At 37.6% G+C, this 27,689-nt stretch overlaps 1 protein-coding gene across 5 annotated transcripts in view; it reads left to right on the forward strand.

The window, feature by feature from the left end:
• The window catches only part of ZEB2 (zinc finger E-box binding homeobox 2), a 130,180-nt gene that overhangs the window by 91,103 nt on the left and 11,388 nt on the right, over positions 1 to 27,689 (forward strand). For all 5 annotated transcript variants that reach the window (XM_047872658.1, XM_047872654.1, XM_047872655.1 and 2 more), the window contains exons 4-7: positions 2,450 to 2,521; positions 22,902 to 23,090; positions 23,812 to 24,026; positions 26,657 to 26,765. In XM_047872658.1, coding sequence (XP_047728614.1) covers positions 2,450 to 2,521; positions 22,902 to 23,090; positions 23,812 to 24,026; positions 26,657 to 26,765 — 585 coding nt within the window. The remainder of the gene's footprint in view (positions 1 to 2,449; positions 2,522 to 22,901; positions 23,091 to 23,811; positions 24,027 to 26,656; positions 26,766 to 27,689) is intronic.

Raw genomic sequence — 27,689 nt, forward strand, 5'->3', positions numbered from 1 at the left:
GTTCCAGCACAATCCAAGTTTTGTGTTTAGAATTGTCCTTGACATTCTTTCGTCCCACAATGGGGTGGACACAGTGTGCTGGAAACCATGACATCATTATCATTGACACAGACTTAAATAAATCACCTGCATCTTGGCCTCTTTGTGCTTATTCAAGGATTCTTCATCTTAAGGAAGAAAGTGCTCTTTATTTTTACAAACCTCCATCCCAAGGGTGACTGGAAAATGCAAACTTTTACAAGTGTTTGAAAAACAAATATGCTGTGTGGTTTTAGACACAGTATGCTGAGTCAGAGTTGTCTTGGAAAATGTTTAAGGTCGGGTGTGAGGCAGAAGGACAGCCCGGATTGCCATGAATTCAGAGGAGGGATTCTTAACCGACCTATTATTGTGGCCTTCTGAATGTGGAGTCACATGAAACTTCATCAAGTAGGCATATATGTGGTATTTCAAAAACATACCTGAAAAGGATTAGTGTTTCATCATAATAAATTGAGCCTGGTATTCCAAAAAGGCAAGGTTGATTCTCAGTAAGTTGAGGCAAAGTACATTCTAGGTAAGAGTGACACCATCTCAGTTGCATAATCTCTGGTAAAAGAAGGTTATAGCCAAAGTATTACCACAGAACGTGATACCCACAAGATGCCAACTACACATTTGTATAGCCGGCGTTTAATAATTTGGGAAGCAACCACCTACTGTAACTTCTCTTTACTTTTTCATAAGAAAATGACAATGAGGAAGGAAGTGCAGCAGAAATCTTGAACATTACCACTATTATGCAAAAAAAAAAAAAAAAAAGAAAGAAATGCTGTTAACTGTTTTCCCCTCAGTGACTTGATCTCTCAGATGGAAAACTTATGATTGTTCTGACTCCTGGCTACCAGAAATCACATGAGATGAGCGAGGAAGAAACACACAAAAGCTATATTTATAGCCAGCACTGAACTTCTCAGAAATACCTTAATTTAATTCCTTCCAGAGACTGATAAAAATATCGGATGAGGGAGCCTTTCAACCGATCAATTATTACAATTGACAATACAATATGGCTGTATATTGAACTTCCAAATGTTTTATGCAAAACGTCCCTGCGAAAATATGCCTTAAATGAGAGAGAAGTCCAGGGCCAGAGACAAATGAAAGTGCTCCTACAGTTTAAACAAATACCATTCAAATCATCTGACTGTTATGGGTAGTAGCATTAAATAAGCATCTATTTATACATCTGTGTGTTTTACCTTAAAAGGCCCATGATTTTTTTTTAGTTCTGATAACATAAACAGAGAGGCTGCAGGATACAACTTGTAAAACATATATTTTAATTTTGCTGTAACATTTGCTAGAACCTGTTTTTCTACCAGATAATTATGACTAGAATGTGATAAGCAAAGAATGGTCAGGATAAATTTGGGAATTTGCAGAGTCCTATTTATAAAGTTTCTCTGGTTTTAAGTCAAATGACGATCAGAGAGATATTTATCCTGGATCGTGTTTGGTTCTCCTTAGCCTTGTTATTGTCAAAATACAATTTTTTAAAGTCCGGGTTTAATTTACTGACTTGGAGGATTTTTGACTGTCAGCTGTCCTTCTCCGCCCTCTCACATACTCCATAATTTGGGAGGCAGAACATTCTAGAGCTCTCCCAGTTTGCAAACTCTCCCTAATTCAAAATATTGCCATTGTGGAAAACAACCTTTTATCACCTATGCATCTTCAAGCTCCGTGTTAACATAGTTTCATCTTCATCACCACATTGAGCTCTTGCTGCCCCTATACGTTTTTCCTCAGAAGATGACTGCAATTCTATACGGTAGCCTAAATGATAAGGAAGAAAGATATTTATGGAACGGTAGGGAAAAGCTTAAGGAAGGTATGTTTTAGGAGTTTATATAAAACAGTGAAACAGGTGTTTTCAAGACCTCTGGGATGTGTGTTTTATAAACCGGGAATTTCAAGTTTTGATATGTAGAATTAGGTTTTAAAAAGATATGCCTGCACAGATTGGCCCCCATCATAGCTCCTCCAAGAGGGGAGAAAGCATGAGATTCTGACTGGCCACGAGTCCTCCTGAGTTACCAGAGGCCCAGCAACTAGCATGCCTCTCCCTAAGTACAAACCCTTCGTTGCTTTCGACTCGCATGGAAAAAATAATATCTTTCCCCCTGTTTGTCCCGAGAGCTGCCACCAGAAGAAAAGCCCTTCGTTTGCCCCAAAGAAGCACCTCTGTTTTTCACAGCTTGCAGTAATGCTTAAAGTAAATAAGTTCTTGTGCAGCTAGCACTATTGGATTCATTCAATTGCCTGAACAAAGCTATTGTTTAGAGGTTTACAACAAGCCTTTTCTCTGTTTCCTTTAAAAGAATCTTCCTTGTTCCTGTGGTTGGCATGCTTAGTATAGTAAGCCTTTCTACAGTGTTCAAATGCTAAAGATAATTTTCTCCCACAGAAGAAATGAAGGAAGACTATGACACTATGGGGCCGGAAGCCACGATCCAGACCGCAGTTAACAATGGTACAGGTAAGTTGTGTTTACCTCGCCAAGATCAAATTTGTCCTGTGTCATGTGGATTTGGTGAGTCAGGAAAAGAAACACTGGCCCCTCCATTTGGATCTCCATGACTTAACAATTAAGTCAGACATTACAAGTCTCTTGTTTTGTTTCAAATCAGAGTTCTCTTTTTTATTTTATGTTATTTTATTTTATTTTATTCAGCAAATATATCTTTCATTCTTAAACCCCTGATTCACCTGTGAAAGTTAAGAAAACTTAACTGGATAAACATATTTTTTTCAAAGCATGAGTTGGGAAAATTTCTGGTAGTAATTTTTATTTTAAAAGGGTGCATAAATAATCTTAAAATTAGAATGTAATATGCCTCTTCTGGCCACCACTTGATATCAGTCATCGAGAATTCAAATGATATGCTGTAATTTAGATTGTAAATGTTTTTTTCAGGAAGACAAACCAAATTTCCATGTACATTCCTCACAAAAATTGATCATCTGACTTCCTTTTTATTCTCTCCTCACTGTTAATTCTCGGTACCTTCCACCTCCTCTAAATAATGTTTTCCAGGCAGAAGTTTTATAGAGAATTGACAATTTCACTTCTTTTTAATGAAGCTAAAAAAAAAATTACAGTAAGAAAGCAGTAAGCAGTCTTTTCTTTTACTCTGCTCCTGCTGTGGAATGGGACTTCAGGACAGTTGTGACATTCCATGTTCCTCCCCCAAAACTGAACAGCGTCTTGCCTTGCATTCTCACGTCACCAGTGCAAATGTACATTGACTCACTACGTTTATCTCTCTTTTCCTGGATAAGGCTAATTATTTTTGGTGTTATAAACAATCCTTCACACTGCCATTACAAATATGAACCTAGTGCCCAGTCGAAGGTTATCTTCCAAAACAAAACAAAACAAAACAAAACAAAACAAAACAAAAATCACATAAGTATTTCCACTCAACTCACCAATGGGAAAAAAGTTACAGTTTTGCGAAGTTTTGAAATGTAAATAATTCAGACAATAGTCATATCTCCCTTGTGTTGATATACATCATAATAAACTGCTCATGCTGTGCTTCTAGTTAGAATGTTCTTGCTAATAACTTACAAGGCACTAATTCACTTTCTTCGGTATAAAATAAGAGAAATAATGAACAACTGTAATGTTTCTTATATTTCAGCATGTCAATTTAAGGTACAAAAATGAGACTGTGCAATATGGGATTAGGAAAAAGTTACAGAATTAGGAAAGAGTAATCTTAGTGTTTAGGTATAACTCTGGCAATAACTAGCTAGATTGTGACCTTGAGCAAGTCAGTTACCCTCTTTGGAACCTCGTTTTCCCACCTGAGAAATGAATTCCCCACCTGAAGCACACTAGCTGCTTCTTGAGAATATTTCTAGTTTCAATGTTCTCTGTTGCAGGGTACATAAATCATCATATAAAATAGAGACAAGACATAACAAATTCATATAAAAACATAATAATAAAGAGATACCATAAATTAGATACTTTCTATAATGCCCCAACTCATAGGATCAAAAATGGCTTCATGATTTTTTTAAAGATAAATGTCAAATTTCAATTTCAAGCGTGAATAAACACTAACTTTTATCAACTTTATAGACATTTGAGTGACACAAATGTAAATTTATCCCACAAAGTGACTATTTACTAGCTGTTTTATACACTTGAAGTCTAAAGTACGATTAATAAAAATGATTCCTGTTCAATAGAGTTAAAAATCAATTATGAATGTTCTTTTACCTGGCTTTAAGATCTCTTCTTCTGATGCTTACTTACTCTTCCTGAGAGTTCATATGTTTTCAGTCACTAAATAAATGAAAAAGTATTCACGGAGAATCTTCTATATATTCACGATTGGTCCGTGTGTGGTCGAAGATGGGCCAGGAGGTCTAAGACATGGTTATTATTTAATTTGGAAGATGAGACTAATACACAAGGAAGAAACAGAACAATAAGAAAAATATGTGATAAATGTGCAACAAATGGTAGGAACTATAATTATTTCAAATCATAAAAGTGGGGGGAATCTTACGGGATAAGTATTCAGAAAAAGCTCCATGACAGAGGGGAAATTTGAACTAAGTATATTTTCAGTGGTCATAGAGAAGTAAGGAAGGGCTTTCTAGCAGAAGAATATGTGAGCCAATAAAGGACACTGTGAAATCTATTCAGAGGATAGTGAGTAAATGGATTCACCTGAAACAGAGGGTCCTAGGAAGTGATTCATCTGAATCAGAGGGTCCTAGGAAGTGATTCATGGGAAGTGAAGCTGGACATTTAAGTTGAAGCCAGCTGGTGGAGAATGTAAAGCACCAGACCCAAGAGTTTGCGTCATGTTATACTACCATGATTTCTGTGGGGGAAAACCAGACTTAACGAGACCAACTGGAAGTCATTGTAGTTACTCAGGTGTGAAGTGATAAAAAGCTTGACCTAGGGTGGTGACAGTGGTGAAATTAGCAGCATGGTTTCTTAACAAACAGTTGAATCTCTGGGTGATGGATTCAAAATGGCCTCAAGATTACACATCTTCATGTTTAGAACATGGGAATACTTGATTAAAAGATAAAAAGAAGGAGGATCCCATTTTGAGAAGACCTTAAGTTAGTCTTTAGACGTAAGTATCTTCATAGAAGAGTTATATATGGATGTGAATATGAGCATGCTCATTGGAAATGAGGAATTGAAACACAGGAAGTCAGGGCTAGAGATAGAGATTTGAGAGTGATGCAAATATATTCCGATAGTATTTACCATCATGGGACTATGAAACTAACAATTGAGAGTGTATTTATTGAAACAGCTAGAAAGATGAGGCCAGGGTTGCTGGTGAGTAGGGAGAAAAATCAAATTCATTGAAAGAAAAAAGATTAAGATAGAGAAAAATTAAACAGCCAGAAGGCAAAGAAAGATTCAAAAAGTAGAGAATGGTCAATTCAATCAAAAGATTCAAATAATTACATTTGAAAGAATGCTGAACAAATACATTGGACTTGCTAATTATGAATTTCCTGGTGACCTTCAGTTTATAACTCTGCCCTTTTAGAGAGTAAATATGTATTTCTTCACAACCGTAAGTTACTGCTTCTTTTCCCCAGAATCTTTTTGATTGCTAAATACATGGGGAATTGAAATAAGACATCTCTTCTGGTTGAAATTGCTTATTAATGGACCATCTCTTTGTCTCCACCCAAGTCCTACACGATCCAGCTATTGGCTGACCTTCTCTAGCCATCCCAATCTATAACGATATCTTCTTCCAGTGAATGCTCATAGAACAAAACACCTAAACTTACCATAAATTCTGTAGTATGTTGTTAATTAATGTGCTGTCTTTTCCAAATTAGATTGCAAACTCCAAGAGCATGGATTGTTTCTTAGGCTACCACATTACCTATAAGAGAGCCTTAAAATATTTTTAAACTTTACTTTTCAATTTTATTTTTTAATTTTTCAAAATTTATTGTATCTATTTCTTAATGTACAAGGTTATATTAGTTTCAGGTGTACAATATAGTGATTCAACAATTCTATACATTATTCAATGCTCATCAAAATAAGTTCACTCTTAATCCTCATTTATTTTACCCAACCACCCATCCACCCACCTCCCCTCTGGTAACCACCAGTTTGTCCTCTGTATTTGGAATGCCTTAAAATTAACAGGCTCTCAATAAATATATTTTTAATGAATAAATATGGAATTAATTTGATAGCAGATAGCCATTTTTCTTTTCTAATCAAAGCAGAATCAACAGATATTGGAATAGATCATTTTTTTAATGTTTATTTATTGGGGGGGTGGGGAAGGGAGGGGCAGAGGGAGAGGAAGACAGAATCTCAAGCAGGCTCCGCACTGTCAGCACAGAGCCCAACACAGGGCTGGAACTCACAAACCATGAGACCATGACCCAAGTCAAAATCAAGAGTCGGCCACTCAACCAACTGAGTCACCCAGGCGCCCCTGGAATAGATACATTCTAAACAGGTTAAGCAAAGTTTCTGATAAAAAGTGTTGTTATTAATGGGAATAAGCTCTGAAGGAAAGACAAAGATAATGTGTCTAGTACTTTTTTCTGAATATTCAACACACAAATTTCATTCCCAACTAAAAGCAAGGAAAACACCTCTGAATTTCCTTCTCAGTTCTACATATCTATTAAATAGCAGAAATTAATTAAGTTCATATAGATGGATAGAATAGTCCTTTAAAATCTAAAAGTATCTTCATCCTCGTATATTCTGCTGAGTTTAAAGCTGCAAGAAGCAATGGAAAGAGTTTAGTTGAATTCAATCACAGAACTCTAAAATTGAAAGCTATACTATAGAACAGTTTCTTAATTGTATTTTGATAGTTGAGGAAACCGTGAAAAGTGCCAAATAGCTAACTGATGGCAGATTCGGAAAAAAAATCTAAATTACCTGACATAACCTTTCACTTCAGAAGGTTTTTTCACCACCCTGAAGAGCTGTCCTGATAGAAAATATGGTATCATCTTTGACTCTTACATGCTTTATCTAATTAGTCATTGGTTACTATCATAAGTATCATATATCACTTTTATTTCTCCCCATCGTTTTTTTTCACTTCCCTGATTTAAATCCTCGTCTTTCCTTAGAACTATTATGACACCTTGTTAACGAGGCTCCATTTCAATTCCTAGTTTCTTTAATTCTTTCTTCACACTAACAAAGTTAGTAATAAGCTGTTTTCCTAATTCTGGGCAAGTGAATTTTCCTAATTCAGGGCAAGTGAATAATGGTAACTCATCTCCCATTCCACTTCGTACTCAACCTTGCGTGGCTCTCCACTGCTTTCAGACTGAGTTGGCATTTGAGTCGAACTGATATCCTCTTGATCCAACACCATCTTGCTTTACTACTACTTCCTGGTATATGCTTCAATTCTGAAGGACTGCTTACCATTTATACTCTTTTGCCTTTGCTTATGATTTTCCATCAACGTAGAAAGCCATTCATTCTTTTTAGTCTGACAGCATCATCTGCGTTCTTAAAAGCCACCTCTACCAGGAAGCCATCTTATAGTCTCCTACTCAAGATTAACTACTCCTTCCTTTGAGGGGCTTCTTTTAGAATGTATTAATTTTTCTCTCATACTTATTTACCTGCAGGTATGTTTCTTCCCACTAGATTAAAAGCTACTTGAGGACAGAAATGGTAATGGAGTTTTGGTCACTTTCTTGCTACAGATCCTAGAATGGTCTAGGTTACAAAGAGTTTTTAAAAAAAATTGAGGGAGTGAATGAGAGACAAACAACACTTGGACTTCCCCTTCAGGTTTCCAGGTTGACATATTTTTGACACCTGACATGAAATAACCAACCAGACATTTTCATCTCTCATTATTCCAATCTCCCAAATGAGAAAGATTCAGTTACATTTGACTGGTGTCCAGCCTTCATGTCCTCCTCTATTTGCTCAGTCCACATTCATCCTATAACCCTTTTCTCATTGGTCAAACTTCCTTCTTAGAATCCTTAATTGCTTCTTAGTACCCAAAGGACAAAACCCACATTCTTCAGACCAGTATTGAGTGCCATCCATTTCATACCAACAGTGTTCTATTCTCATCAGACCAAATCTTTTGGTAATATCAACAGAGAATCACATTTATACCAACCTCTGAATCTCTCCCCATGCTATTCCTTGAGACCCTAATTTCTCGCTCCCTTTCCTCCAGTTATCCAAACTCTACCTACCCTTGTGTTCTTCAGGGCCAGTTCACATTCCATTTGCATAATGTGGTCATTCTTAAACACCCCAAACCACATCCATCTCTTCCTTCTCTGAAATTCCACAGCCCTCAAGTGGACACCAGTAATTCTAGCATGTTGGATTGTTCCCCTTTCTAATGTTTGCACCTATTTAGCCTAGTTAATTTTATGAAGACAAGAGAATTCTTGAGCTGTAAAATGGGGGTATATTATCACGCCATCTACCTCATAGGATTGTTGAGGTAACTAAATAAATAATGTATATATTAGCCTTAGTAAAGGCCCCCAAAATATTTGCTTTAAGAAAAGGACTATTCCCTGTTTGCCTCAAAGTGCCCAGTACATCAGTGAACACATGGTACACGTTATGACTGGCATCATAAATGAGTGAATGAACGAATGAACGAACGAACAAATGAATGAATATTTGCTGGAGAAGAAATGGACTCTGGGAAAGGAAGTCACAATATGGGAAAACATTCCTTGTGGAGGGGATTAAGTCCAGTATCTTCAGATAGTGACATCAGGATTCAAGTCCTGAAATCAACTTGTTAAAGGCAAAGAAGAACAATGTACGGTGTCACTATTTCTTTTTTTTACAACCAAGTTAGATTAGCAGCACAGCAAAGTTGACTTATAACAACATGAAGCACCGCAAACCCTGACTTATATTAACAACTTTCTATATTGCATTTAATATTTCTACATTGGTTTTAATGTTTCAAAAATGAAAGAATTGTAGGCTTTAACACATAAGACAAAGAATGCCCTTTTGTAAAGAACCTTACATCTTCCATATTTTAATGAGATTCAAATTCAGAATAAAATTATTGTGTAGAATTTTCAAGAGTATGTGGGGGAAAAACCCACTATTTTCAAAGAAGATTAGAGAAACGGAAAAACTTAGGAGCATTATAAACCTACGTGCTAGTAGTAACAAGGATGTATCTTAGGTGCTTGGTGATCATTAGCAGTAATGCAGTTCCACGTGCATAGCAAGACCCAAATAGGCCCCTGATGTTTTCCTCTTTGAATGTGTGTAAGTTATATTTATTCAGACAATCTAGTACTCTAGTTATAAAGGGCTATTAATAACCACCTGTGCCTTTTCTTCCTTTGCTGGGAAAAGAAAAGCACCTTACCACTTTCCATCTAGAAACTAGGTAAGGCCAATTTAGGTCTCCATTCTTAATCTTACATGACACAATAAAATTACTGTCCAAGAACTAACTGTGTTGACTCTAACTGTAGTCATTAAACACGCTTCCAATCTTTTAAGGATAATATAGGAATGCTTTTACCCATGAAAGGTAAATGCTGGTCTGGGATGCTCCAGATTAGTTTACAGTCAGATAAACATTTGAATTTTGTCTTTACCGATTACTACTTACATGAACTTGAGTGGAAAGAATTCATTTCTACATCAGTAAAGTGGAAATAATGATTCCCTATGTACAAAGTCTCACTGTAGGAACTAAATGGTATATTATTTTTGAAGTACCTAGTGCACTGCCTAATATATACTAGATGCTTACCCTGATTTGTTTATTTTGCCAGTTGGTTTGTATCTCCAGATAAGCTTTAAACCATTTTTATTCCCTAAGAAATAAATGGATGCTGAACCTCCCAATAACACTGGCTCCTCACTAACTTCTTCTCTAGAAAACTAAATTGCAATATTTAACAGATTTGTAATGGAGGGACTAACCAGTCAATTTTGAGAGCCTCTGCCCATTAAATTCCTTTGACAGCTTAGAAAACCAAGCAGACAATCTGTAGGAAAGATGTCTTTTCACTGCTCCACCAATGCATTTGAGGTCAAAATATGAAGCTTAAGAAGGAATTGCTTAGGCTTCTATCTCATTTCATCTTTATCTAGCATCCTTTCTTAAATGTAGAAGAGGATGTACAATGTTTGTGTATAATGATGAAATCCGTCAAAGACTTTTCTTGATCACTGACTAGCATCAGGAATTATATGTTGTTCTTCTTCCTGTCCTGAATGACAAACAAATAAACAAGTAATAAAATGTTTGTCACTTGTTAACCACTAAGATACCTACATTTATTCTTTTCCGTCAGGGTATTTGTTGTGTGCAGAATTTGAACTGAGGTTTGAGAAAGAAACTGTAAGTAAATAGAAGACATAGTTTGTGTTCTTAAGAAATATCAAATCCTGGGGCGCCTGGCTGGCTCAGTCAGTACAACATGCAGCTCTTGATCTTGGGATTGTAAGTTGGAGCCCCACGTTGGGTGTAGAGATTACTTAGAAATAAAATCTTTTAAAAAAATCATAATGACATGAAAGCAAAATTTATAAATAAATAATTAATAGCCTCATTAGCTATTCAGATCAATAGTCACTTAGGGTGACCCTACGAAGTTTAAGACATTTTGTTAGACATCATGAAAAATACAATGAATAGTCACTGTCATTAAGGACTTACCTTCAACTGGGTGAATAAAACAGTGGTAGATGAACAGGAAATGTGTGTAAACTGCTTAGCACAATGTTAGACATAATAAATGTTCAGTCATTGCTAACCGTCATTATTATTGTTATTAATATTATAACAATATGTGGATTAAGCTGTTTTATTTGAAATGCAACAAGCTATGTAGGTTCAAGTGAAAGGTGTTAAATATTGCAGAGGGTTTTTGACAGTGTAGGGTCAAATATTGGAGACATGAGGATAGAGAGCCTTAGAAGACCATAAAATTCAGAGAACATTTTCGTCAGGAGAAAGGCTTGTTAAACATGGCTCTGTGCAGAAGAGAAGCATGGAGAAAGTTGAAAATGTAAAAGGAGACTGGGTAAAGGATGGAGTAAGTTATCAGTAGTTATGAGGAAGTTATGAGGAATGTTCCTCACTGTAGGAACTAAATGGTATATTATTTTTGAAGTACCTAGTGCACTGCCTAATATATACTAGATGCTTACCCTGATTTGTTACTATTAGAGAGTTACTATTAGAGAGTTACTACTATTAGAGAGTAGCCTTGGCTGTGGGCAGAGGCACATCTTTTTTAGCAGTAGGTTCAAAAGAAAAATGGAGAATGATTATAGAGATTCTGGTCGAATTTAAGGGTAGTTCAGAGAATTCACGTCATATGGGTTGCGTGCACTGTTTGAGGTAAGTAGGAAAAGAGATGATCAATTGACAGTAAGGAAAGGGAGTGGGGTTGGAATCTTGAAGAATGGAAATTTAGAGTAATTGCAGTGGACAGTGTATGGAGGTTCAATTCCCATCATAAAAGAATATCCCATTTGGATAACATGGACTGAAACAAGTCTGTATGATTATTTATGTTTCTTTAGACATTCTTGGTACTCTAGGCAAGAACGGGGCTGGATTTTCGCTTGTCAAGGCAAGAGTGACACAAAAATAAGGGACAGGGATGGAGATGATTTCAAGCTCCAAGGTGAACTGAGGCAAGTAAAAGAAGACTGGGTGAAATGGACAGGAATACTGGTCATCACAAGGAAGGACCTGCATCCAGGGAGTGAGGAACTGAACGATGGGGAAGGGCAGAAGGTTGAAATCTTCTGGTTTGTAGGGATAGAATCGTCCCAGGATGAGCTCCACACCAAAGTGTGACCATCCCTGTTGTTAAAGAGCCTCAAAGCCCCGCGAAGCCAGGATCCCCCTGGACTATTTGTTGAGCCATGAAGTTTCCCAGAATGATAGTAATGGCAGCCTGGGGTAAATACAACCAGGGGACAAGTATCATCTTACTTAAGCTATGCAAGTAGCGTCCTAAACCATGATGGCAAAAATGGATTTAGAGCTTCAGAAAATTGCAGTTACAAACTGGAGGTTTTTTGAGGGTAGAAGTTAAGTTTGCTCTGCTCCAAATTCCCTCTAAATGGGCACAGTGTTCATACAACTGATGGTTGACAGACAGGTTGTTTGTTGAATTAATGAATAAATGAGCAAAACCAACAAACGGACAGAAAATTAATAACATAGGAACATTGGTTAGAAATGGCCATGTGAATTGAGGAGTGTGTTGACCCATCCTCTCTGCTCTGTGAGCTTTGACAGAGGACAGAAGGAGCGGCTGCGCTTGAAAGGTCTGTGAGGGATGGGGTATTACTATGACAGGACCACACAGTTTCATGTAATCTGAAGAAGTGCAACGCATGTAGGAGGGTATCATTAAGCATGTGGGGGGATAAACAAGTAATATGTGGAATGGAAAAGCAAAATGAACCATGAATAAAGGATTGGTCTTTTTTTTCTCTAGTCCTAAGTCAAACTTGAGACATTCTTTATTTACAATCAAGTTATTCCATACTGAGTGCCTTTAGAAACACGATTAAACATAAGGACTATCTAAAGTAGGAAAACAAAATCCTTAAATATTAAATGGAAATTGTAAGTAAGCATCTTGATTAGAGAATTTGAAGAATTTTTATGATGTTTTCTCTTTACCCCAATAGACTTGGATGTGGATTGCCCAGTGGGGTGGGGGGGGGGGGTAGGGAATGAAACAAGTGTATAGGATTCAGAAGCGCAGGAACATGAAGGAAAAAAGTTTAAAGTTTCATCTTTTATTTATATTGAAGTCAGCATTCACCATGGCTTTCCCCCATCCTAATTTTATGGTGTTATAATGTTGTCATTTAGAACTATTTATAATGCCGGCAATGTTGTCAGCATCTAGGACCTCTTCAAATCATGTCAAATCAGTTAGGCATAATGAAGAACTGAAAAGATGGGTTTCTCTCTCACTCATTCTCTCTTTCTCTCATACTGAGTCACTATGATACAGTGGAAAGAGTAATGGGTTAAGAGTCAGGATACATGAATGCTCCATCAAGCTCTTCCAGAAATTATTTGTCTAACTTTCTATGAATCATAAGCCTCATCTATACCTTAGTTGTATCATCTGTTAAAGGAGGAAATTAGACTAGAAATTTTGGACTCCACCCCACCATACCCTTTCTTCTGATGAATTTTTGCTGGGAAGCATCAACAAAGAAAACAAAGCACCGGCTGAGCTAGTTGGCATGGGAAGGGGATGGTCCTGCCTCATGGTATTATACCCAGGGCCCTACATTTGGAAGGGCTTTGACTTTGGTTTAATGTTCTGCTGTTGTCATTGTGCACTGGGCCCCACAAATTATGTAGTGTAATTAGTCCTGCATATAGCTCACAAAATGCATTAGGATAATAGCAGAGTATAAGCCAGAATGGGAAGGGGTGGGATCAGGGATTCACCACCACTGAGAAATGCCAGCTATGTCCAGGTTTACCAGATTCTTCTGAGTTATGAGGGGTCTCCAGAGCAGTGAAAGACTCTAGACCTAGATTGAAAATCTTGCCTAAGCAAGAAACACCACGTGTCAAGGTATAGCTCCCCTAAAATGGTGATATTAATGATAAGGTTAGGAGGCTGGCAAGTGGTTTGGCCTCTTTAAATACAAATTCTGTGCATCACATCATTCTCATAGAAGAAAGTGGGAAAAAGAGTACGAAATTTTCTGTACCATTATTATCCTCTAGATTTAATAACTTCCAATTTCCTCATATTATTTTTACATGGAGTGTAAATTAAATCCTTTAACTTTTTAAATATTTTTTAATCTTTTTAAAAATGTATTTAAGTAATCTCTAGACCCAACACAGGGCTTGAACTCACAACCCCGAGATCAAGAGTCGCACGCTCCAACAACTGAGCCAGCCAAGTGCCCCTAAATTAAAAACTTTAAATTAGCTATCTTTCTTATGTGGGTAACAGAAGCCACACAAGTTTGATCATAAGTTATTTCTCAGCAAGAGTTGAGTGGATGTGTAGTGTTACTCAATTGTGCAAGATCAGTTTATGAGATCATTCAATTGACACCTAAATACTCAAAGGAGGGAACCATACTATTATAAAGCATGTCGTTTTCTCATTGTTTATAGTATCTGTCACACTCTTATGTGTTGGAGGAGTTTTGTCATCAGGTATGTCATGTAAATCCTCATTTGAAGATTTTTAGTTCACTCCGTACAATAAGTTTTTAAAAATAAACTAGAGAGGGGCACCGGGATGGCTCCGTCCGTTGAGCGTCCAACTTCAGCTCAGGTCATGATCTCACAACTCGTGGGTTCGAGCCCCGCATCGGGCTCTGTGCTGACAGCTCAGAGCCTGGAGCCTGCTTCGGATTCTGTGTCTCCCTCTCTCTCTGCCCCTGCCCCACTCGCTCTCTGTCTTTCTCTCTCTCTCAAAATTGTAAATAAACATTAAAAATAAATTAATAAAAAAATAAGAAATAAGTAAATACACTAGAGAAAAAGAGAGGTTTCAAGGACAGAAAAACAGATGTAGCACTTGGTTAGACAGGAAGGCCATGTTCAGACTGTAATCAGTGTATACCTCCTGGCTGATGAATGCTGTGGTTTTATTAGCTTTGTTTGCGATTAGCAGCAGCTATCTCCACTTCACAGCAAGGGTTCCCACAAGAAATAACTGATAGCCCAAGCTTCTTGAGTGACTCCTTCATTCATTCCACAAACATTTAATAAGCACTGTTTTCCTTGTGAAGTTGTCAATGGTTTCTAGTCACCTCCAAAATCTTAATCTGTGTATATGTTGCCTTCATCAGAAAGCTATGTTGCTTTGAGTTTTTAATTGAAAAGATGAACCTCTTTAGGCCTAGCCAGTGAATAAAAAAGCAAATTGATAGGGCAATTAATTAATTGAAAGTATGGAATTCTGAAACTTCAAGGACACCCCAGAAAGCATATACCAGCTCATTTCACAGATGAAGATACTGAGATTAAAAATCACAAGTTGCTGAGCCAAAATGGGTTGCTCAGGGACCGTGAACCTGGTCCAATCGTTCAGTTATTGAGCATTAGCTGTGTGCCAGCCAGGCAATGTACCAGGCACTCGTGGTACAAAGTTGAATAAAACGCAATCTGCCCGCAGGTCAACGAAGGGTTACAATGTAATGTGATAAGGTCAGCGATTGAGATATGAAGATGATGTTTAGTAAGTGCAGAAAGAGGTTATGAACTCAGGTAGAGATCCTCAGGAAGGTCACATGATATGGGACTAATTCTGAGCTACTTCCCAAAACCATGTTACTGAATACCTTCTTTACCTGGGTGATGCAGATAATTGAATTCCCAGGGCAATGATTCTTAAACTGGGCGTGCATCAGAACCCCCTGAAGGGCTTGTCAAAACACAGACTGCTGATTCTGTTTTGAACAAGCTCCCAGGTAATGCCGATGCTGCTGGCCTGGAGACCACATTGTGAAAACCAGTGTCCTAGAACACCCTCAGTTGTTGTGTGTCTCTACAAAAAGCATATAAAAAGAATGCGGATTTGTTGGGCAAGACACCTTACTTTACAAACCCCTCTAACATATCATAACACAGTCTAAGAATCTTTTCAGTAATATACCAAGTCCAAAATTTTAGATTACACAGTAATGTGAAAAGTCAATACACTTGAACTTACTTGAGATTTTTTTTTTCCTTTAAAGTCATGGATTCTGTACCAATACATAGCAATCAAAACTGTCTCAAGGTTAGTAGTCTCTAAATCTTGATGTTCACAATCCCTTAATATAAAACCTCACTTTGAAATTAGACTGTGTCCCTGACTGGGCTGCTTCCTGCTGTTTAGGGAGATATTTGATCCTGCAGAGATCTCATTCCCCCCCCCCCCCATTCCTTCTGCCACTCTCTCCTAAAGTTCTTACACTTGGGGAGCTCCCATTGAGGCGCGGAGAGATGGACCCAGGCGCTGTGCTAATTCCCAAGAAGAAAAGAAAACTTCGTCGCTCTTAAGGAGCCTTCTCTGTCTCTGCGCTCACCTCTGTAGCAGTCGAGGCTCTGTGGGGCTGCCTGCCATGTAGCAGTGTGATGAGAAAAAGATCGTCCTCTTCCCTCACAGCTGTTTTTAGATATCTGGTGCCAATATGTATTTTGGAAGCCTTCTACAGAAAGGCACGCAGGCATTTTTAATGGTAAAATGCTTATGTTCATTAATTAGTCAACTTTAAACAAGGTAGCCATGAGAATTTATATACCTCAACGAATGCGGAGTATGAGCTTCTTTAAAAATTCAATAGAGAAGACTAAATTTAAAATAATTTTCCATGTTTTCTTATCCTCTAAAATGTTAGTAAAGAGACTATTTTTCTAAGAGATGATGAACACAGTTACCTAGATTTGTGATTGTTTCTTCAGGTCCCTTTACCTTGACATATGAAGTGAGTAAATATCAGATTATATGATATGTACATAATTTCTACATTTTGCTGAGAAGTATACACACACACACACACAATCCTCTGTTACATGTTTATGTGTTTATATGTGTGTATATTGCAGAACCACAAGCATTTCATGTACATATCTCTAAATATGAGAATCACAGAAGCAGGAAAGCAATTATCAATCAACACCATTGGATCCTCATCCCAAAGCCCACTCTCTGGCATTAGTAGGGACTCAATAAACAGTTATTAAACAATGGGATGGATGACTGATTCTACTCGGTTTCTTACATGTATTTACTTCAGCTTTTCTCGACCCTCCAAGACGTTTTCTTTTCCAAAGGAATTACTTATTCATTTTATGTTCATTAAAATGGCTTAGCATAATATTCAAACATATTTCTTCAGTTTTTTAATGAAAATTGAAAACATGTGGGGTACTAGATCAGTTATAATAGAGTACATGAACACATGCTCATTACAAATAAAGAAAATAAATGGCAAAAGGATGGAAGTAAAGAGGGAAACAGTAAAAGAGAAGGAATAACTATTTATGATTTAACTATTTGTAAACACTAAGCAAACCTCGCTTTTAAGTATCGTTGAGAAAGTGTCCTAAAAACTCGATTATGGGAGGTGACTGATTTGAAGACCAATATATCTCTTTTATTTAGAGTTCTGTCAACATCACTTGATTTTTTAAGGAATAACTTTAAAAGTCAATCCATATTTATATTTATCATTATCTAAAAATATCAATATCTAAGATAGACATAAAAGTATTTATGCAAGTATCATTAATAAGCAATATTAGTGGGGCACCTGGGTGGCTCAGTCGGTTAAGTGTCCTACTCTTGATTTTGGCTCAGGTCATGATCCCAGGGTCGTGGGATCGAGCCCAGTGTCAGACTCTGCTCTAAGTGTGGAGCTTGCTTGGGATTCTCTCTCTCTCTCTCTCTCTCTCTCTCTCTCTCCCCCCCCCCGCCCTCTGTCCCTCTCCCCCACTCGCACATTCTCTCTCTCCCTCTAAAATAAATAAAATGAAAAATATTTTTTTAAAAGCAACATTTGTAAGGGTGAACAACATACTGACTAGAAATGTGAGGCTTTTCTAACTTGAAGTGACCTAGAAATTCATCCTAACAATACTAAAATACACGTGGTGATGAAGAAACATTTTTAATTAATGCATTGTTTTGGTTTTTGGTTTTTTTTGGATAGAGAAAAGTTTACCTGACCTTAGGGGAGGTTGAAATATTTGCAAGACATTAGGATAAATTTTAGGACTAAATGCAAAATCTCTGGAGAAGGTATGGGAAGAAATCACTTGAGGTTTCTTGTGAATTTTTGTTATGGTTTGATCATAAATATCATGCAAATATCCTTTGTCAGTGTGTTTTGGCAGTTCTTCCAAGGAGACCAAGGAGTAAAGAGGATTACAGAAAGAAAAAAAAAAAAGGAAAAGGAAGCTGATTTTACAATAGAAAATGCAGTGGGGAATTCTGTAACTTTCTAGTGAATTTTCTACCTCATTCCTATGTCCACTATACAGTATTACAAAATCTTTGTAAAAACCAAAAATGTAAACTTCTGTATACAACCAAAACTTTATCCTTCTCAACAAGTTTGAAAGTAACCAAAAATTAATCCCATTGTTTGTTCAAATATAACAAGTGGGGTGATTTTGGATCTTAGAGACTGAAACACACATAGTCTAAAGTAGAAAGGGGAGTTTTTCAACTCACAGAATCTAAAGAGGATTGACAACAGAGCCACTGGAAGGACACAGGTGCAGCTTGGCCTCAGGAGCAAATATAGCTAGAAATGTACTATCAGGACTTGCCATCTTGTCTTTGCTTTTCTTTGTATACCTGCTTCAGTCTCTTTCTTCATAAATCTTCTTACCTTACAATGAGATATATCGATTCCTTTGTTCTACATCTTATAGCGGCAGTTACTTGAGGGAAATAAATTCTCTTGATTCTCTCTTTGGAACAAAGTCCTAAAATCATAAGGAAATGATCTACTGACTCAGTTGGATCCATTGGCTACCCCTGAACCAATCAACAGTTTGGCCTGGAGAATGGAGAACTAAAATAAGTTCATTTTAGGTGCAGATTAAGCCATTGTAACTAGGGGAGCAGAATCATGCACTAACATGGCAGCTCCCTTGGGTACCATAAAGTTTGACAGTAGAGAATATGGGGAGCCGATGCCAGGCAAAGGAAAATGTTGTGGTACTGAGCGGGAAAACCATATGTTACAAGTACCCATAGCAACACCAAGGGAAAGCCACATTATACCTGTGTTGGTTAGACCTAGACTAGTTCATGGAAGTCTAGAATCTAGACCACTTAAGTGACTCTAGATACATGACATATATAGGTAATAGCATACCTATACCGCATGAAGAAAATCTTGATGGAGCACATAGATTTAAATGATTGAGTGCTATCTTCTTCATTAAATTCTTTTTGAATACTCAACTGAACCCTTTTGAATTCTTGCAAATATTTATGGTCATCACTAAACAGTTTATTCCATGATTGTTCTACAATTGCCTGAATAGCAGGTCTGAATTCCTAGCTCAACTGTGGGTGTCTTATCTTATGCTTCCTTTTATTAGAAGACTTTTACACCAAGACTAATGTTAAGCACGTAATTTATTCCACATTCATTCCATAAATGATTCTTGAGAGCCTACTAATTTCTAGGCAATATGCTCAAAGCTCAGGATACAAAGATGATCAAAGATGATCCTTAAAGAGAGAATATGATTTGATGTCTTTGTCCCAATCACATGTGACATTGAAACCTAGCATACCCAAATTTGATCTAACAAGTGAATTGCCTCTCCAAACACTAGTAGTGCTTCTAGATGCAGTTTAGTTTGCCTATCCAGAAAAATCTGAATTTTCCTCCTGTTTAAGCCAAAAGGCTATTAATGCAAATCCGATTGCATTTGCATTTGGTTACATTTCTGATGGAAACATTCATATGCAAATGAAAATTCATGAAAAGATAGCCAGATAATTCCAATAGTTGCTGAAATATCAAGATAAAACTAGGATGTTAAAATGTCCATCCATCCATGTTTACTAGGCTTCACTAACGATTGTCAAGTAGGACAGTGTTCTTGAAAAGCTTAAGTAAGTCATGCCTTAAACATTTGACAACATTCTAATAGGTCTGGGTTTAGAAAGGAGCTGCTATATTATTTCCTACTGCCACAGTGCTGAAGAAGAAGTCAGTCCCTGGTCAAATCAGTCAAGTTGCTCAAAAGTGGTTCATCTTTGATCCACCATTTTGTCCCCCTTATCTTTTCTTGCCCTTACAAACAAAAGGTGATTTTTGATAGATGTAAAGTCACTTCGATGATCCAAAACAACGAACAAAGAGTTTGTGCAAGTTGTCGTTTCTTCGTACCTTCTAGAGACTTAATGGTGCAAGTTGAATGACATTCACTACCAATAAATACCATTTGGAAAGCATCTATGGTATCACGAGTATACCCATGGAAAATTGATCTGAATCGATGTTCATATTCTTTTCAAAGATTTAAGACTTGGGGGTACTTGGCTGGTTGAGTCAGTAGAGCATGCAACTCTTGATCTTGCGCTTGTGAGGTCAAGTCTCATGTTGGGTGTACAGATTACTTACAAATAACATCTTAAGAAATAAATATATACATATTTAAGATTCTAAGAAAAGATTTAAACAACTTTTGAGATATAAAATCATAATCTACTATTACACATTCCAAACCTGTATTTGAAGGAAATATAGGTGTTGGAATCAGACTGTTGCTCTTGGTCAACTTGTTAGAACCTGGAGTGCAAAAGAGGTCATACTATTCAGGATTGTTAGCACTTAGTTTAATAGTTTACAAAGTGTGATGCTCTCCAGTTTTCTTTTATTTGGTACAAGGTTTTAGTTCATAGTTTCAAGTGTTTTTAGAATTCTGGTGTTCTCTGCTTTGGTGACTGTCACCTATCATCCATCAAATTGGAAAGCTTGAACCCAAGGAAAGATCTTAGCCTCTCCCTCCTTAGTACACCCAATCCTTCCCCCAAGCCTAGTGTTTTTATTTCTTAAGTATCTCTCAAGTCTAGCCACTTCTCATAGTCTCCATCACCAATTCCTTAACTTTTATCTTTGCCTGTTTTATGACAAGACTCCAAATTGGTTTCCCAGAATCCACTTTTCTCTTTCTGAAATCCCCACTGTACTATGTAGCTAGAGTTGTCATTTAAATATGCAGATGGGGGGGAGGAGGAGCCTGGGTGGCTTTGTGGGTTATGCCTCTGACTTCAGCTTAGGTCACGATCTTCTGGTTCTGTGAGTTTGAGCCCCACATCAGGCTCTCTGCTGTCAGTGCAGAACCTGCTTCAGATCCTCTGTGCCTTCTCGCTCTTTCTCTCTCTCTCTCTCTCTCTAAAATAAATTAAAAAACATAAAAAAAATAAAAATGCAGATAAGGGGTGCCTCGGTGGCTCAGTTGGTTAAGCCTCCAACTTGGGCTCAGTTCATGATCTTATAGTGTGTGACTTCAAGCCCTGCATCTGGCTCTGCACTGTCAGCATGGATCCCCGCTTAGGATTCTCTCTCTCTCTCTGTCCCTCTCTGCCCCTCCCCTGTTTGTGCACGCTCCCTCTCTCAAAAGAAATAAATAAATGTTTTTTTTTAAAAATGAAAAAAATAAAAATGCAGATAATTCATAATTTCATCCAATCATCTCCTTGCTTAATACCCTTCAGGGGCTTCCTGTTTCTCTTAGAATAAAACTCAAATCCTTAACAGGGCTACCACACACCACATGTTCTGGTTCCTGCCTGCCTCTCTACCCTCACATCATATTGCTTCCCTTTTGCTGTCCGCACTCAGCACTGTCTTTTTAGATAGTGATACGCAGCATGCTCTTTCCAGCCTCCTTGTATGTGCTGCTCTTCCCCAGCTTCTAAAGTTAGTTGACTTCATGCTTTCTCAATTAAAGTTTTCCTGATCTTCTAGACTCCATCAGGTTCCACCCCACCCCTTTCATAGGACCACACAACTTCCTTGAGGAATATACATGTGAGTTTGTAACATTGTTTTTATTTTTGAGAAAATGTCAGTTATACTGATCATTCTCATGTCTTCCTGCAGGATGAAAATGAATCTGTTTTTTGCTTATCAAATCAAGCCCTTCCCACTTTCTGTTCTTTGCATCTATAATCCACAAGTTTGTAACAGTGAGGCAACAATAAAAATGAAATAAAAATAAACATTGAGTAGCTCAAACATCATCCTGCCACAAACTGTCAGAGATAATTAGTATGGCAAATACTTTAATATCTTATATTGCAGAGAAGGTGAGGTGGGGAATATAGGGTGAATGAAGCCTAACTGCTCTCAGAAACTATGAAAGTAGGGCTCCACCCCCTAATTATACTAGCAAATGACTTTCATCCACCTACTTAGGGTGGATACTACCATACCAGCCACACTCCCAACACTGGCTTATGCATAAAACTTTTTATTTAGGGTATTTAAGCCACAATTTATTGCAGAAACATATCTAGAAGTTTCAAATATACAAAGTTTTGTGACACAGTTGCTACAATTGATTTACAACTATTATCCAATTCATGGGAATGGAGTCATAATTACAAAAGTTACAAGTCTTCAAAATCACACAGCAGAATAGCTGTTTCTTTTGCTTTTATTAAGCATCTCTGTTCATTTTATTTTACTTCTGATTGTGAGCTTCATTTTATTTTCAGGCAGCTTTAAAAAATACTGATAAGGAAAGATAAAGTGCCACATCCCATGACTCTTTAACAAAGTCCCATTATTATCTCTCTAGGAATATCTGTCCTTTCACATCTGTGTCAGACTGTGTAGTCCTGGCCACCTGTGATGTTCAGAGAGTGGAAGGTTAAAAGCTTATATTTAGCAACAGGATGTATCTGTGGTTAAGCACTTTAAGTTTAGTGGACAATAAAAAATTAAATATACCTTTCTCAAAAGAAGAGGAAGTTTTATATAGACTGTTATAGTAGCTTTGAGTTCATATTATCTCTCATGTTATGGGTCTTAGAATGTAGCTCTGTTTTCTTTTTTTTTTTAATTTTCCCTAAAAAAATTTGAAAAATGTCTTTCATTCTTTTTGAATTATGCAGACTAGTATTCCAGGAAGGAGGGGGAAAAAAAATGTGCCTATTTCACTTAAAGCAAAGTGTCTTTTTTTTTTTTTTTGCACGTATTATTCGATCAATAACCGGTCACCTGCAACACTTCTTACAAATAAATTAGGTGTGTGTGGTCTTTTTTGCAAGTCAACGTTTCGTAGTAACCGTGATGTGCGTGGGCTTGGGCTACCCACGAAGAAGGCCCTGCAAAGACGCTTCTTCTCCTTTTGTGATTTCAGTCAAGAATGCAAATTGCACATCAGACTTTGAGGAATACTTTGCCAAAAGAAAACTGGAGGAACGCGACGGCCACGCAGTCAGCATCGAGGAGTACCTTCAGCGCAGTGACACGGCCATTATTTACCCAGAAGCCCCTGAGGAGCTGTCTCGCCTCGGCACGCCAGAGGCCAATGGGCAGGAAGAAAATGGTGAGGCTGTAATTCATTTTTAGCCACTACGCTGACCTCTGCAGCTGTTACAATTACAAATGCACTACATGCCTGGGTGTTTACCTTAAAATTTGAAGAACAGCTGCAGAGGCATGGAATTTCATGAGCAAAGATTAGAACTGTAATTTTAGGGTATTGTGAAATTTTTTTTGTCAGCAAATTTGTGTCATTTGTACATCCAATAAAGAACAAGAACAATTAGAGCCTATTCCTAAGAGATAAAAATATCGGAATTGATTCCTAGGTTTCTGAGATATTTCACTTTGGAGGAACACAAAAAAAAAAAAAAGAAAAAAAAGAAAAGCAAAAGTTTAGCAACAGTGACCCTGCCCTTCTTCTTCTTCTGACACCTGAAAAGCTCTCCCACGCTGTGAATCCCCGAGTCCCATGTGACCAAAGGTTTTTACTCCGAACTGTCAGTCGCCTAAGGAGAATTTCCTCCTTCATCAGCTGTTTAAATTTCCCCCCAAAAGCGCCCCGTAATTAATTAACTTCCCAGCGCAGTGTGAGCTGATTCCGACACGTCTGCGCCGGGTGTGCGAGGGGCCCGGTGCGCGCCCAGGCCGAGGGCGGCGATGGCGCTCTGGCCGAGCAGATTGCAGGGATTCCTGTCAGACCATCCCGGGCAGGCAGCCCATTAGCTGCCATTGATTTACTGACCTTTTGGCCTGCTTCTCTCCCTCTCGTCTCTCGGCTACAGACCTGCCACCTGGAACTCCAGATGCTTTTGCCCAACTGCTGACCTGCCCCTACTGCGACCGGGGCTACAAGCGCTTGACGTCACTGAAGGAGCACATCAAGTACCGCCACGAGAAGAATGAAGAGAACTTTTCCTGCCCTCTTTGCAGCTACACGTTTGCCTACCGCACCCAGCTCGAGCGGCATATGGTGACGCACAAGCCAGGGACAGATCAGGTGGGGGGTTGGTTTTAAGTGATTTCTTTCTATAATAACCCCTTAGAGAAACGATATTGCTTTGATTGGCAATCATTATTAATTTTTCATGGCATTTTGAAGATGCAGATCTTTTAATGGTAATAGCTTTAATTGAGGTCTAAATGATTTTTTGATGGTCTCTTCTAATATGATTTAATAGTCTTATGTTCACGATCGAATGAGTGTGTTAATTTCTAATTTAGAAATTTTATTTGCACTTTAACTTGACTTTAGTTTCATTTTTATGTTCCACAAAAAGTGAATGAAATTGTAGCATTTTAATTATACATTATTAAACATCTCAGCAATTTTAATTCCATTTTTCACCTACTTTTACTCGGAAAAAATTTTTTTCATATGGGATCTAAGTCATAGTAAAAGAAGTGTGCATTTCTTTCGTTTGTCACACAACACCTTCAATTACTTAGAGTATTTTTAGAAGCTGCTACTAGTTTATGAAATCTAATGAAGTGTTTAAAAAAATCAAAAGGCAGATTACACACATACATAAAATAGACGGATGAATACCGAAATATTGGACGTGTATTTAAAATGATCCCTTTTGATTCGTTTGTCTGTGGCTAAATGTTAAGATCACTCCGCCTCTGTTGACTTGTTTGTGTTAAAAATAAAAACTCTCTCTTGAACAGGTAAGCACGGCCTCTTAAATCCTTAAAGTGGTGGAATACGATCGATTCGTCCCTTACGTGGGTCCCAACAGGGTCCCCTACATGTTGTGGCAAAACTGCTCTCTCTGTTCTCCTAGGAGAATTGACTGCAGATTGATGTTATGTGTTTCAGTGGCAACAGAAATGGTGTGCCTGAAGTCCCAGTAACTGGCCTTACAGATCTGGAATCCTCCCATATAAGCCTTGCTACCATATCTGTTTTAAAAATTATTAAGCAGGATATTCTATAAAATTCTTACATTGCTTTTTTCTTGTGGGCATTATTTTCTTTGAATAAGGAAAATGAGGATAATCAAACACAATCAAGCAATGGTGATGATACTATATTATGGAATTTACTATTGTAAAAGAACAGCTCATGAAAATCATTCCATTTATAGCTGATTGGGCTTGTCACCTGAACGTTTTTCAAAGTTCAGTTACAAAAACTATGCTTGCATAGTTACACTTATGTAACAGTTTATCTCCCCTTGCTTATATGCACAAAATCTCTAGGAAAAAAAAAGTGCCTAGATATTTATCTAGCATAACTGCTTTAAATTTCACATGCAGAAGTGTGATTGTGTTGGCGCATTATGAATGGTAGCTTTGGTGTTGAAAAGTCCCCTCATTTGCTCATGGCATTTACAATTAGTAAATTAAAATGATTGTATCATATTAACAGTGGCACAACTAAAGTTTATAGTAGTCCTCTGAGGGCTGTGGGGGGAGACAAAGCAGCTGTTGCTGTTTGTTTATGCAACTCAGCAACATATGAGCGCTGGTCCCTCAATGGCGCTCGGCGGGCTGGGCTCCGCTTGATCTTTGAAGGTTGCTGCTGTTTGAACAAACCTCCCTGTGTCCCATGTAACACCATCTGTCTCACTAGGAATGTGGGAAGATTCAGCACACCCTAGCAGTTGTCATACCGTTTCTGTGCTGTCTTTTTGCAAAAGGCTTTTGTGTCATTGCTGCTTGAAAAAGGCTGACCTCCTACCTTGAGCATCCAGAGTGGATGACTGTATTTTTTTTTTTTTTTTTTTTTTAGAATTCTAAGTCACAGAGCTTTTTTTCCCTTGTTCAAAAAGGTCAGCTGTGTTTGATTATATCTTTGCTGCTTTTAACTTGTCTTTTCAGCAAACTTTTCTTCTTTTTTGTCCCTACTCCCTAGCACACTACTAAAAAGGAAAATGAAAAGTCGTTGAAGTCTTTCCTACTGGCCTGTGATAAAACTGCTCAAGCAGCTATAACCCAAGATGTTGTCTCTTACATTTGATAATGAATCAAATCTGATATGCAGCACATCAGGAAAAACAGGGTTTACATTTGCTGCTAGCACAGTGAATGGGATATTTAAACATGCTTATCATGTAATGAAATATTTATAGTCAAGAATTTTTTTGTTTGTGTATGTGTGCTTTTTTTTTCTTCTTTAAAATTGATATTGCTTCAGTATGAGATACACTTTTACCCTGATACAGAAAATTTGATAAAATTAGTTCTTTGCATGGGGAGTTTTGGGGGAGGCTGTTTAGAATTTTCAGGATAATATTTATTTATTTCCTTGACAAAACGGTTACATCCCAACAGGGAATCTTCAGATTTTAAAATGTGCCATAAACACAGAGAACCACAAACATCTTTACAATTATACTTTCTCATCTCCAAAGGCTCAAAGAAACATTTCGGAAAAGAGACTACAGAGATAATTCTAAAGCAAGTGTTGGATGCGCATGTGAAAGCCCCTTTTTTTTTTATTTGTTCCAATTTTATTGCCAACATTATCACTTTTATTGCAACTCTGAAAGACTGGGCAAATAAATAAACATGCACTCAAACCTTTTGGCCTGTCTGAAAAATAGAGGCCTTTTAAAAATATTTGTAACAAATTTCCTTTGTTCCTCCTGCACAAAACTGATGTCAGTCTTTCTCCTTTTATAGCACCAAATGCTGACCCAAGGAGCAGGTAATCGCAAGTTCAAATGCACAGAGTGCGGCAAGGCTTTCAAATATAAACACCATCTGAAAGAACACCTGCGAATTCACAGTGGTGAGTAGCAGAGGTGCTGGTGCTCACATTTGCATTTTGTGCCATTAGGAGAGTTTTAAAAGATTGTTTGAAATTTACACAATCCTGTTTGTAGCTTTTTGGAACTATGCTTTTATTTCATAAACTGTGCGGGCCTGCTCTGCCTTCCTGAGACTGATGGTACCACCAATAGCGTGATCTTACAAATCAAAGAGGAATGCTTAGACTTCCTAAAAATTGCAAATGCTTTGATTTGTTACAAAATCTAGAGGCTTCTTCTCGTCCTTTCAGCCACTCTTCTACAGATTAAGTATTTCTGACCTGAAGAAACTCAGCTGGCAAATTTGGAAGGGTATTCATTTTCGATACCTAACCATGAAAGAAAAAGTTGAAGAATTTTGGATGAGAGCTTTTGTATGATAAATGTTCCTTGATTCCTGGGAGCTGTATATTACAGAACAGCATCCTACCACTGAGATTTCTTCTTTATAACTATTTTGATAGCTCTGCCAAGCATTTTATTACCAAATTGGATGCTATTCAAAGGACTAGTTGGATTGGTAGAATCAATGGAATCTCTACAGAGTTGATTAAAGCCATGGCTACACTTCCCTTTAAATACTGTGACATCTTTATTGTGCTATTGACCACACATTAATCTGACACTCTGTTTAAATAGGAGGCTGCCGATGGCAAGACAAGATTTGGGATCTTGGCTGAAAAAGGCATAGATAGCCCTCACCTTCCACTGCTAACATCTTGAATTATGTTCTCCCAGGGTAGATAAAACCCAGAAACAGTTACGGCCACATAATTCTAAGCTAAGCACCTAGAATGTAGAGGTACCCCATTCTGTTCCTTCCATTTGGTTTCACAGATTCTTGTGTTGGCAGACAATCGTCATTGTTACCCAATCAAAGAAGTGTAATGTTAATTTTGATTATC

Source organism: Prionailurus viverrinus, chromosome C1 (assembly GCF_022837055.1).
Source record: "Prionailurus viverrinus isolate Anna chromosome C1, UM_Priviv_1.0, whole genome shotgun sequence".
Taxonomy (NCBI): domain Eukaryota; kingdom Metazoa; phylum Chordata; class Mammalia; order Carnivora; family Felidae; genus Prionailurus; species Prionailurus viverrinus.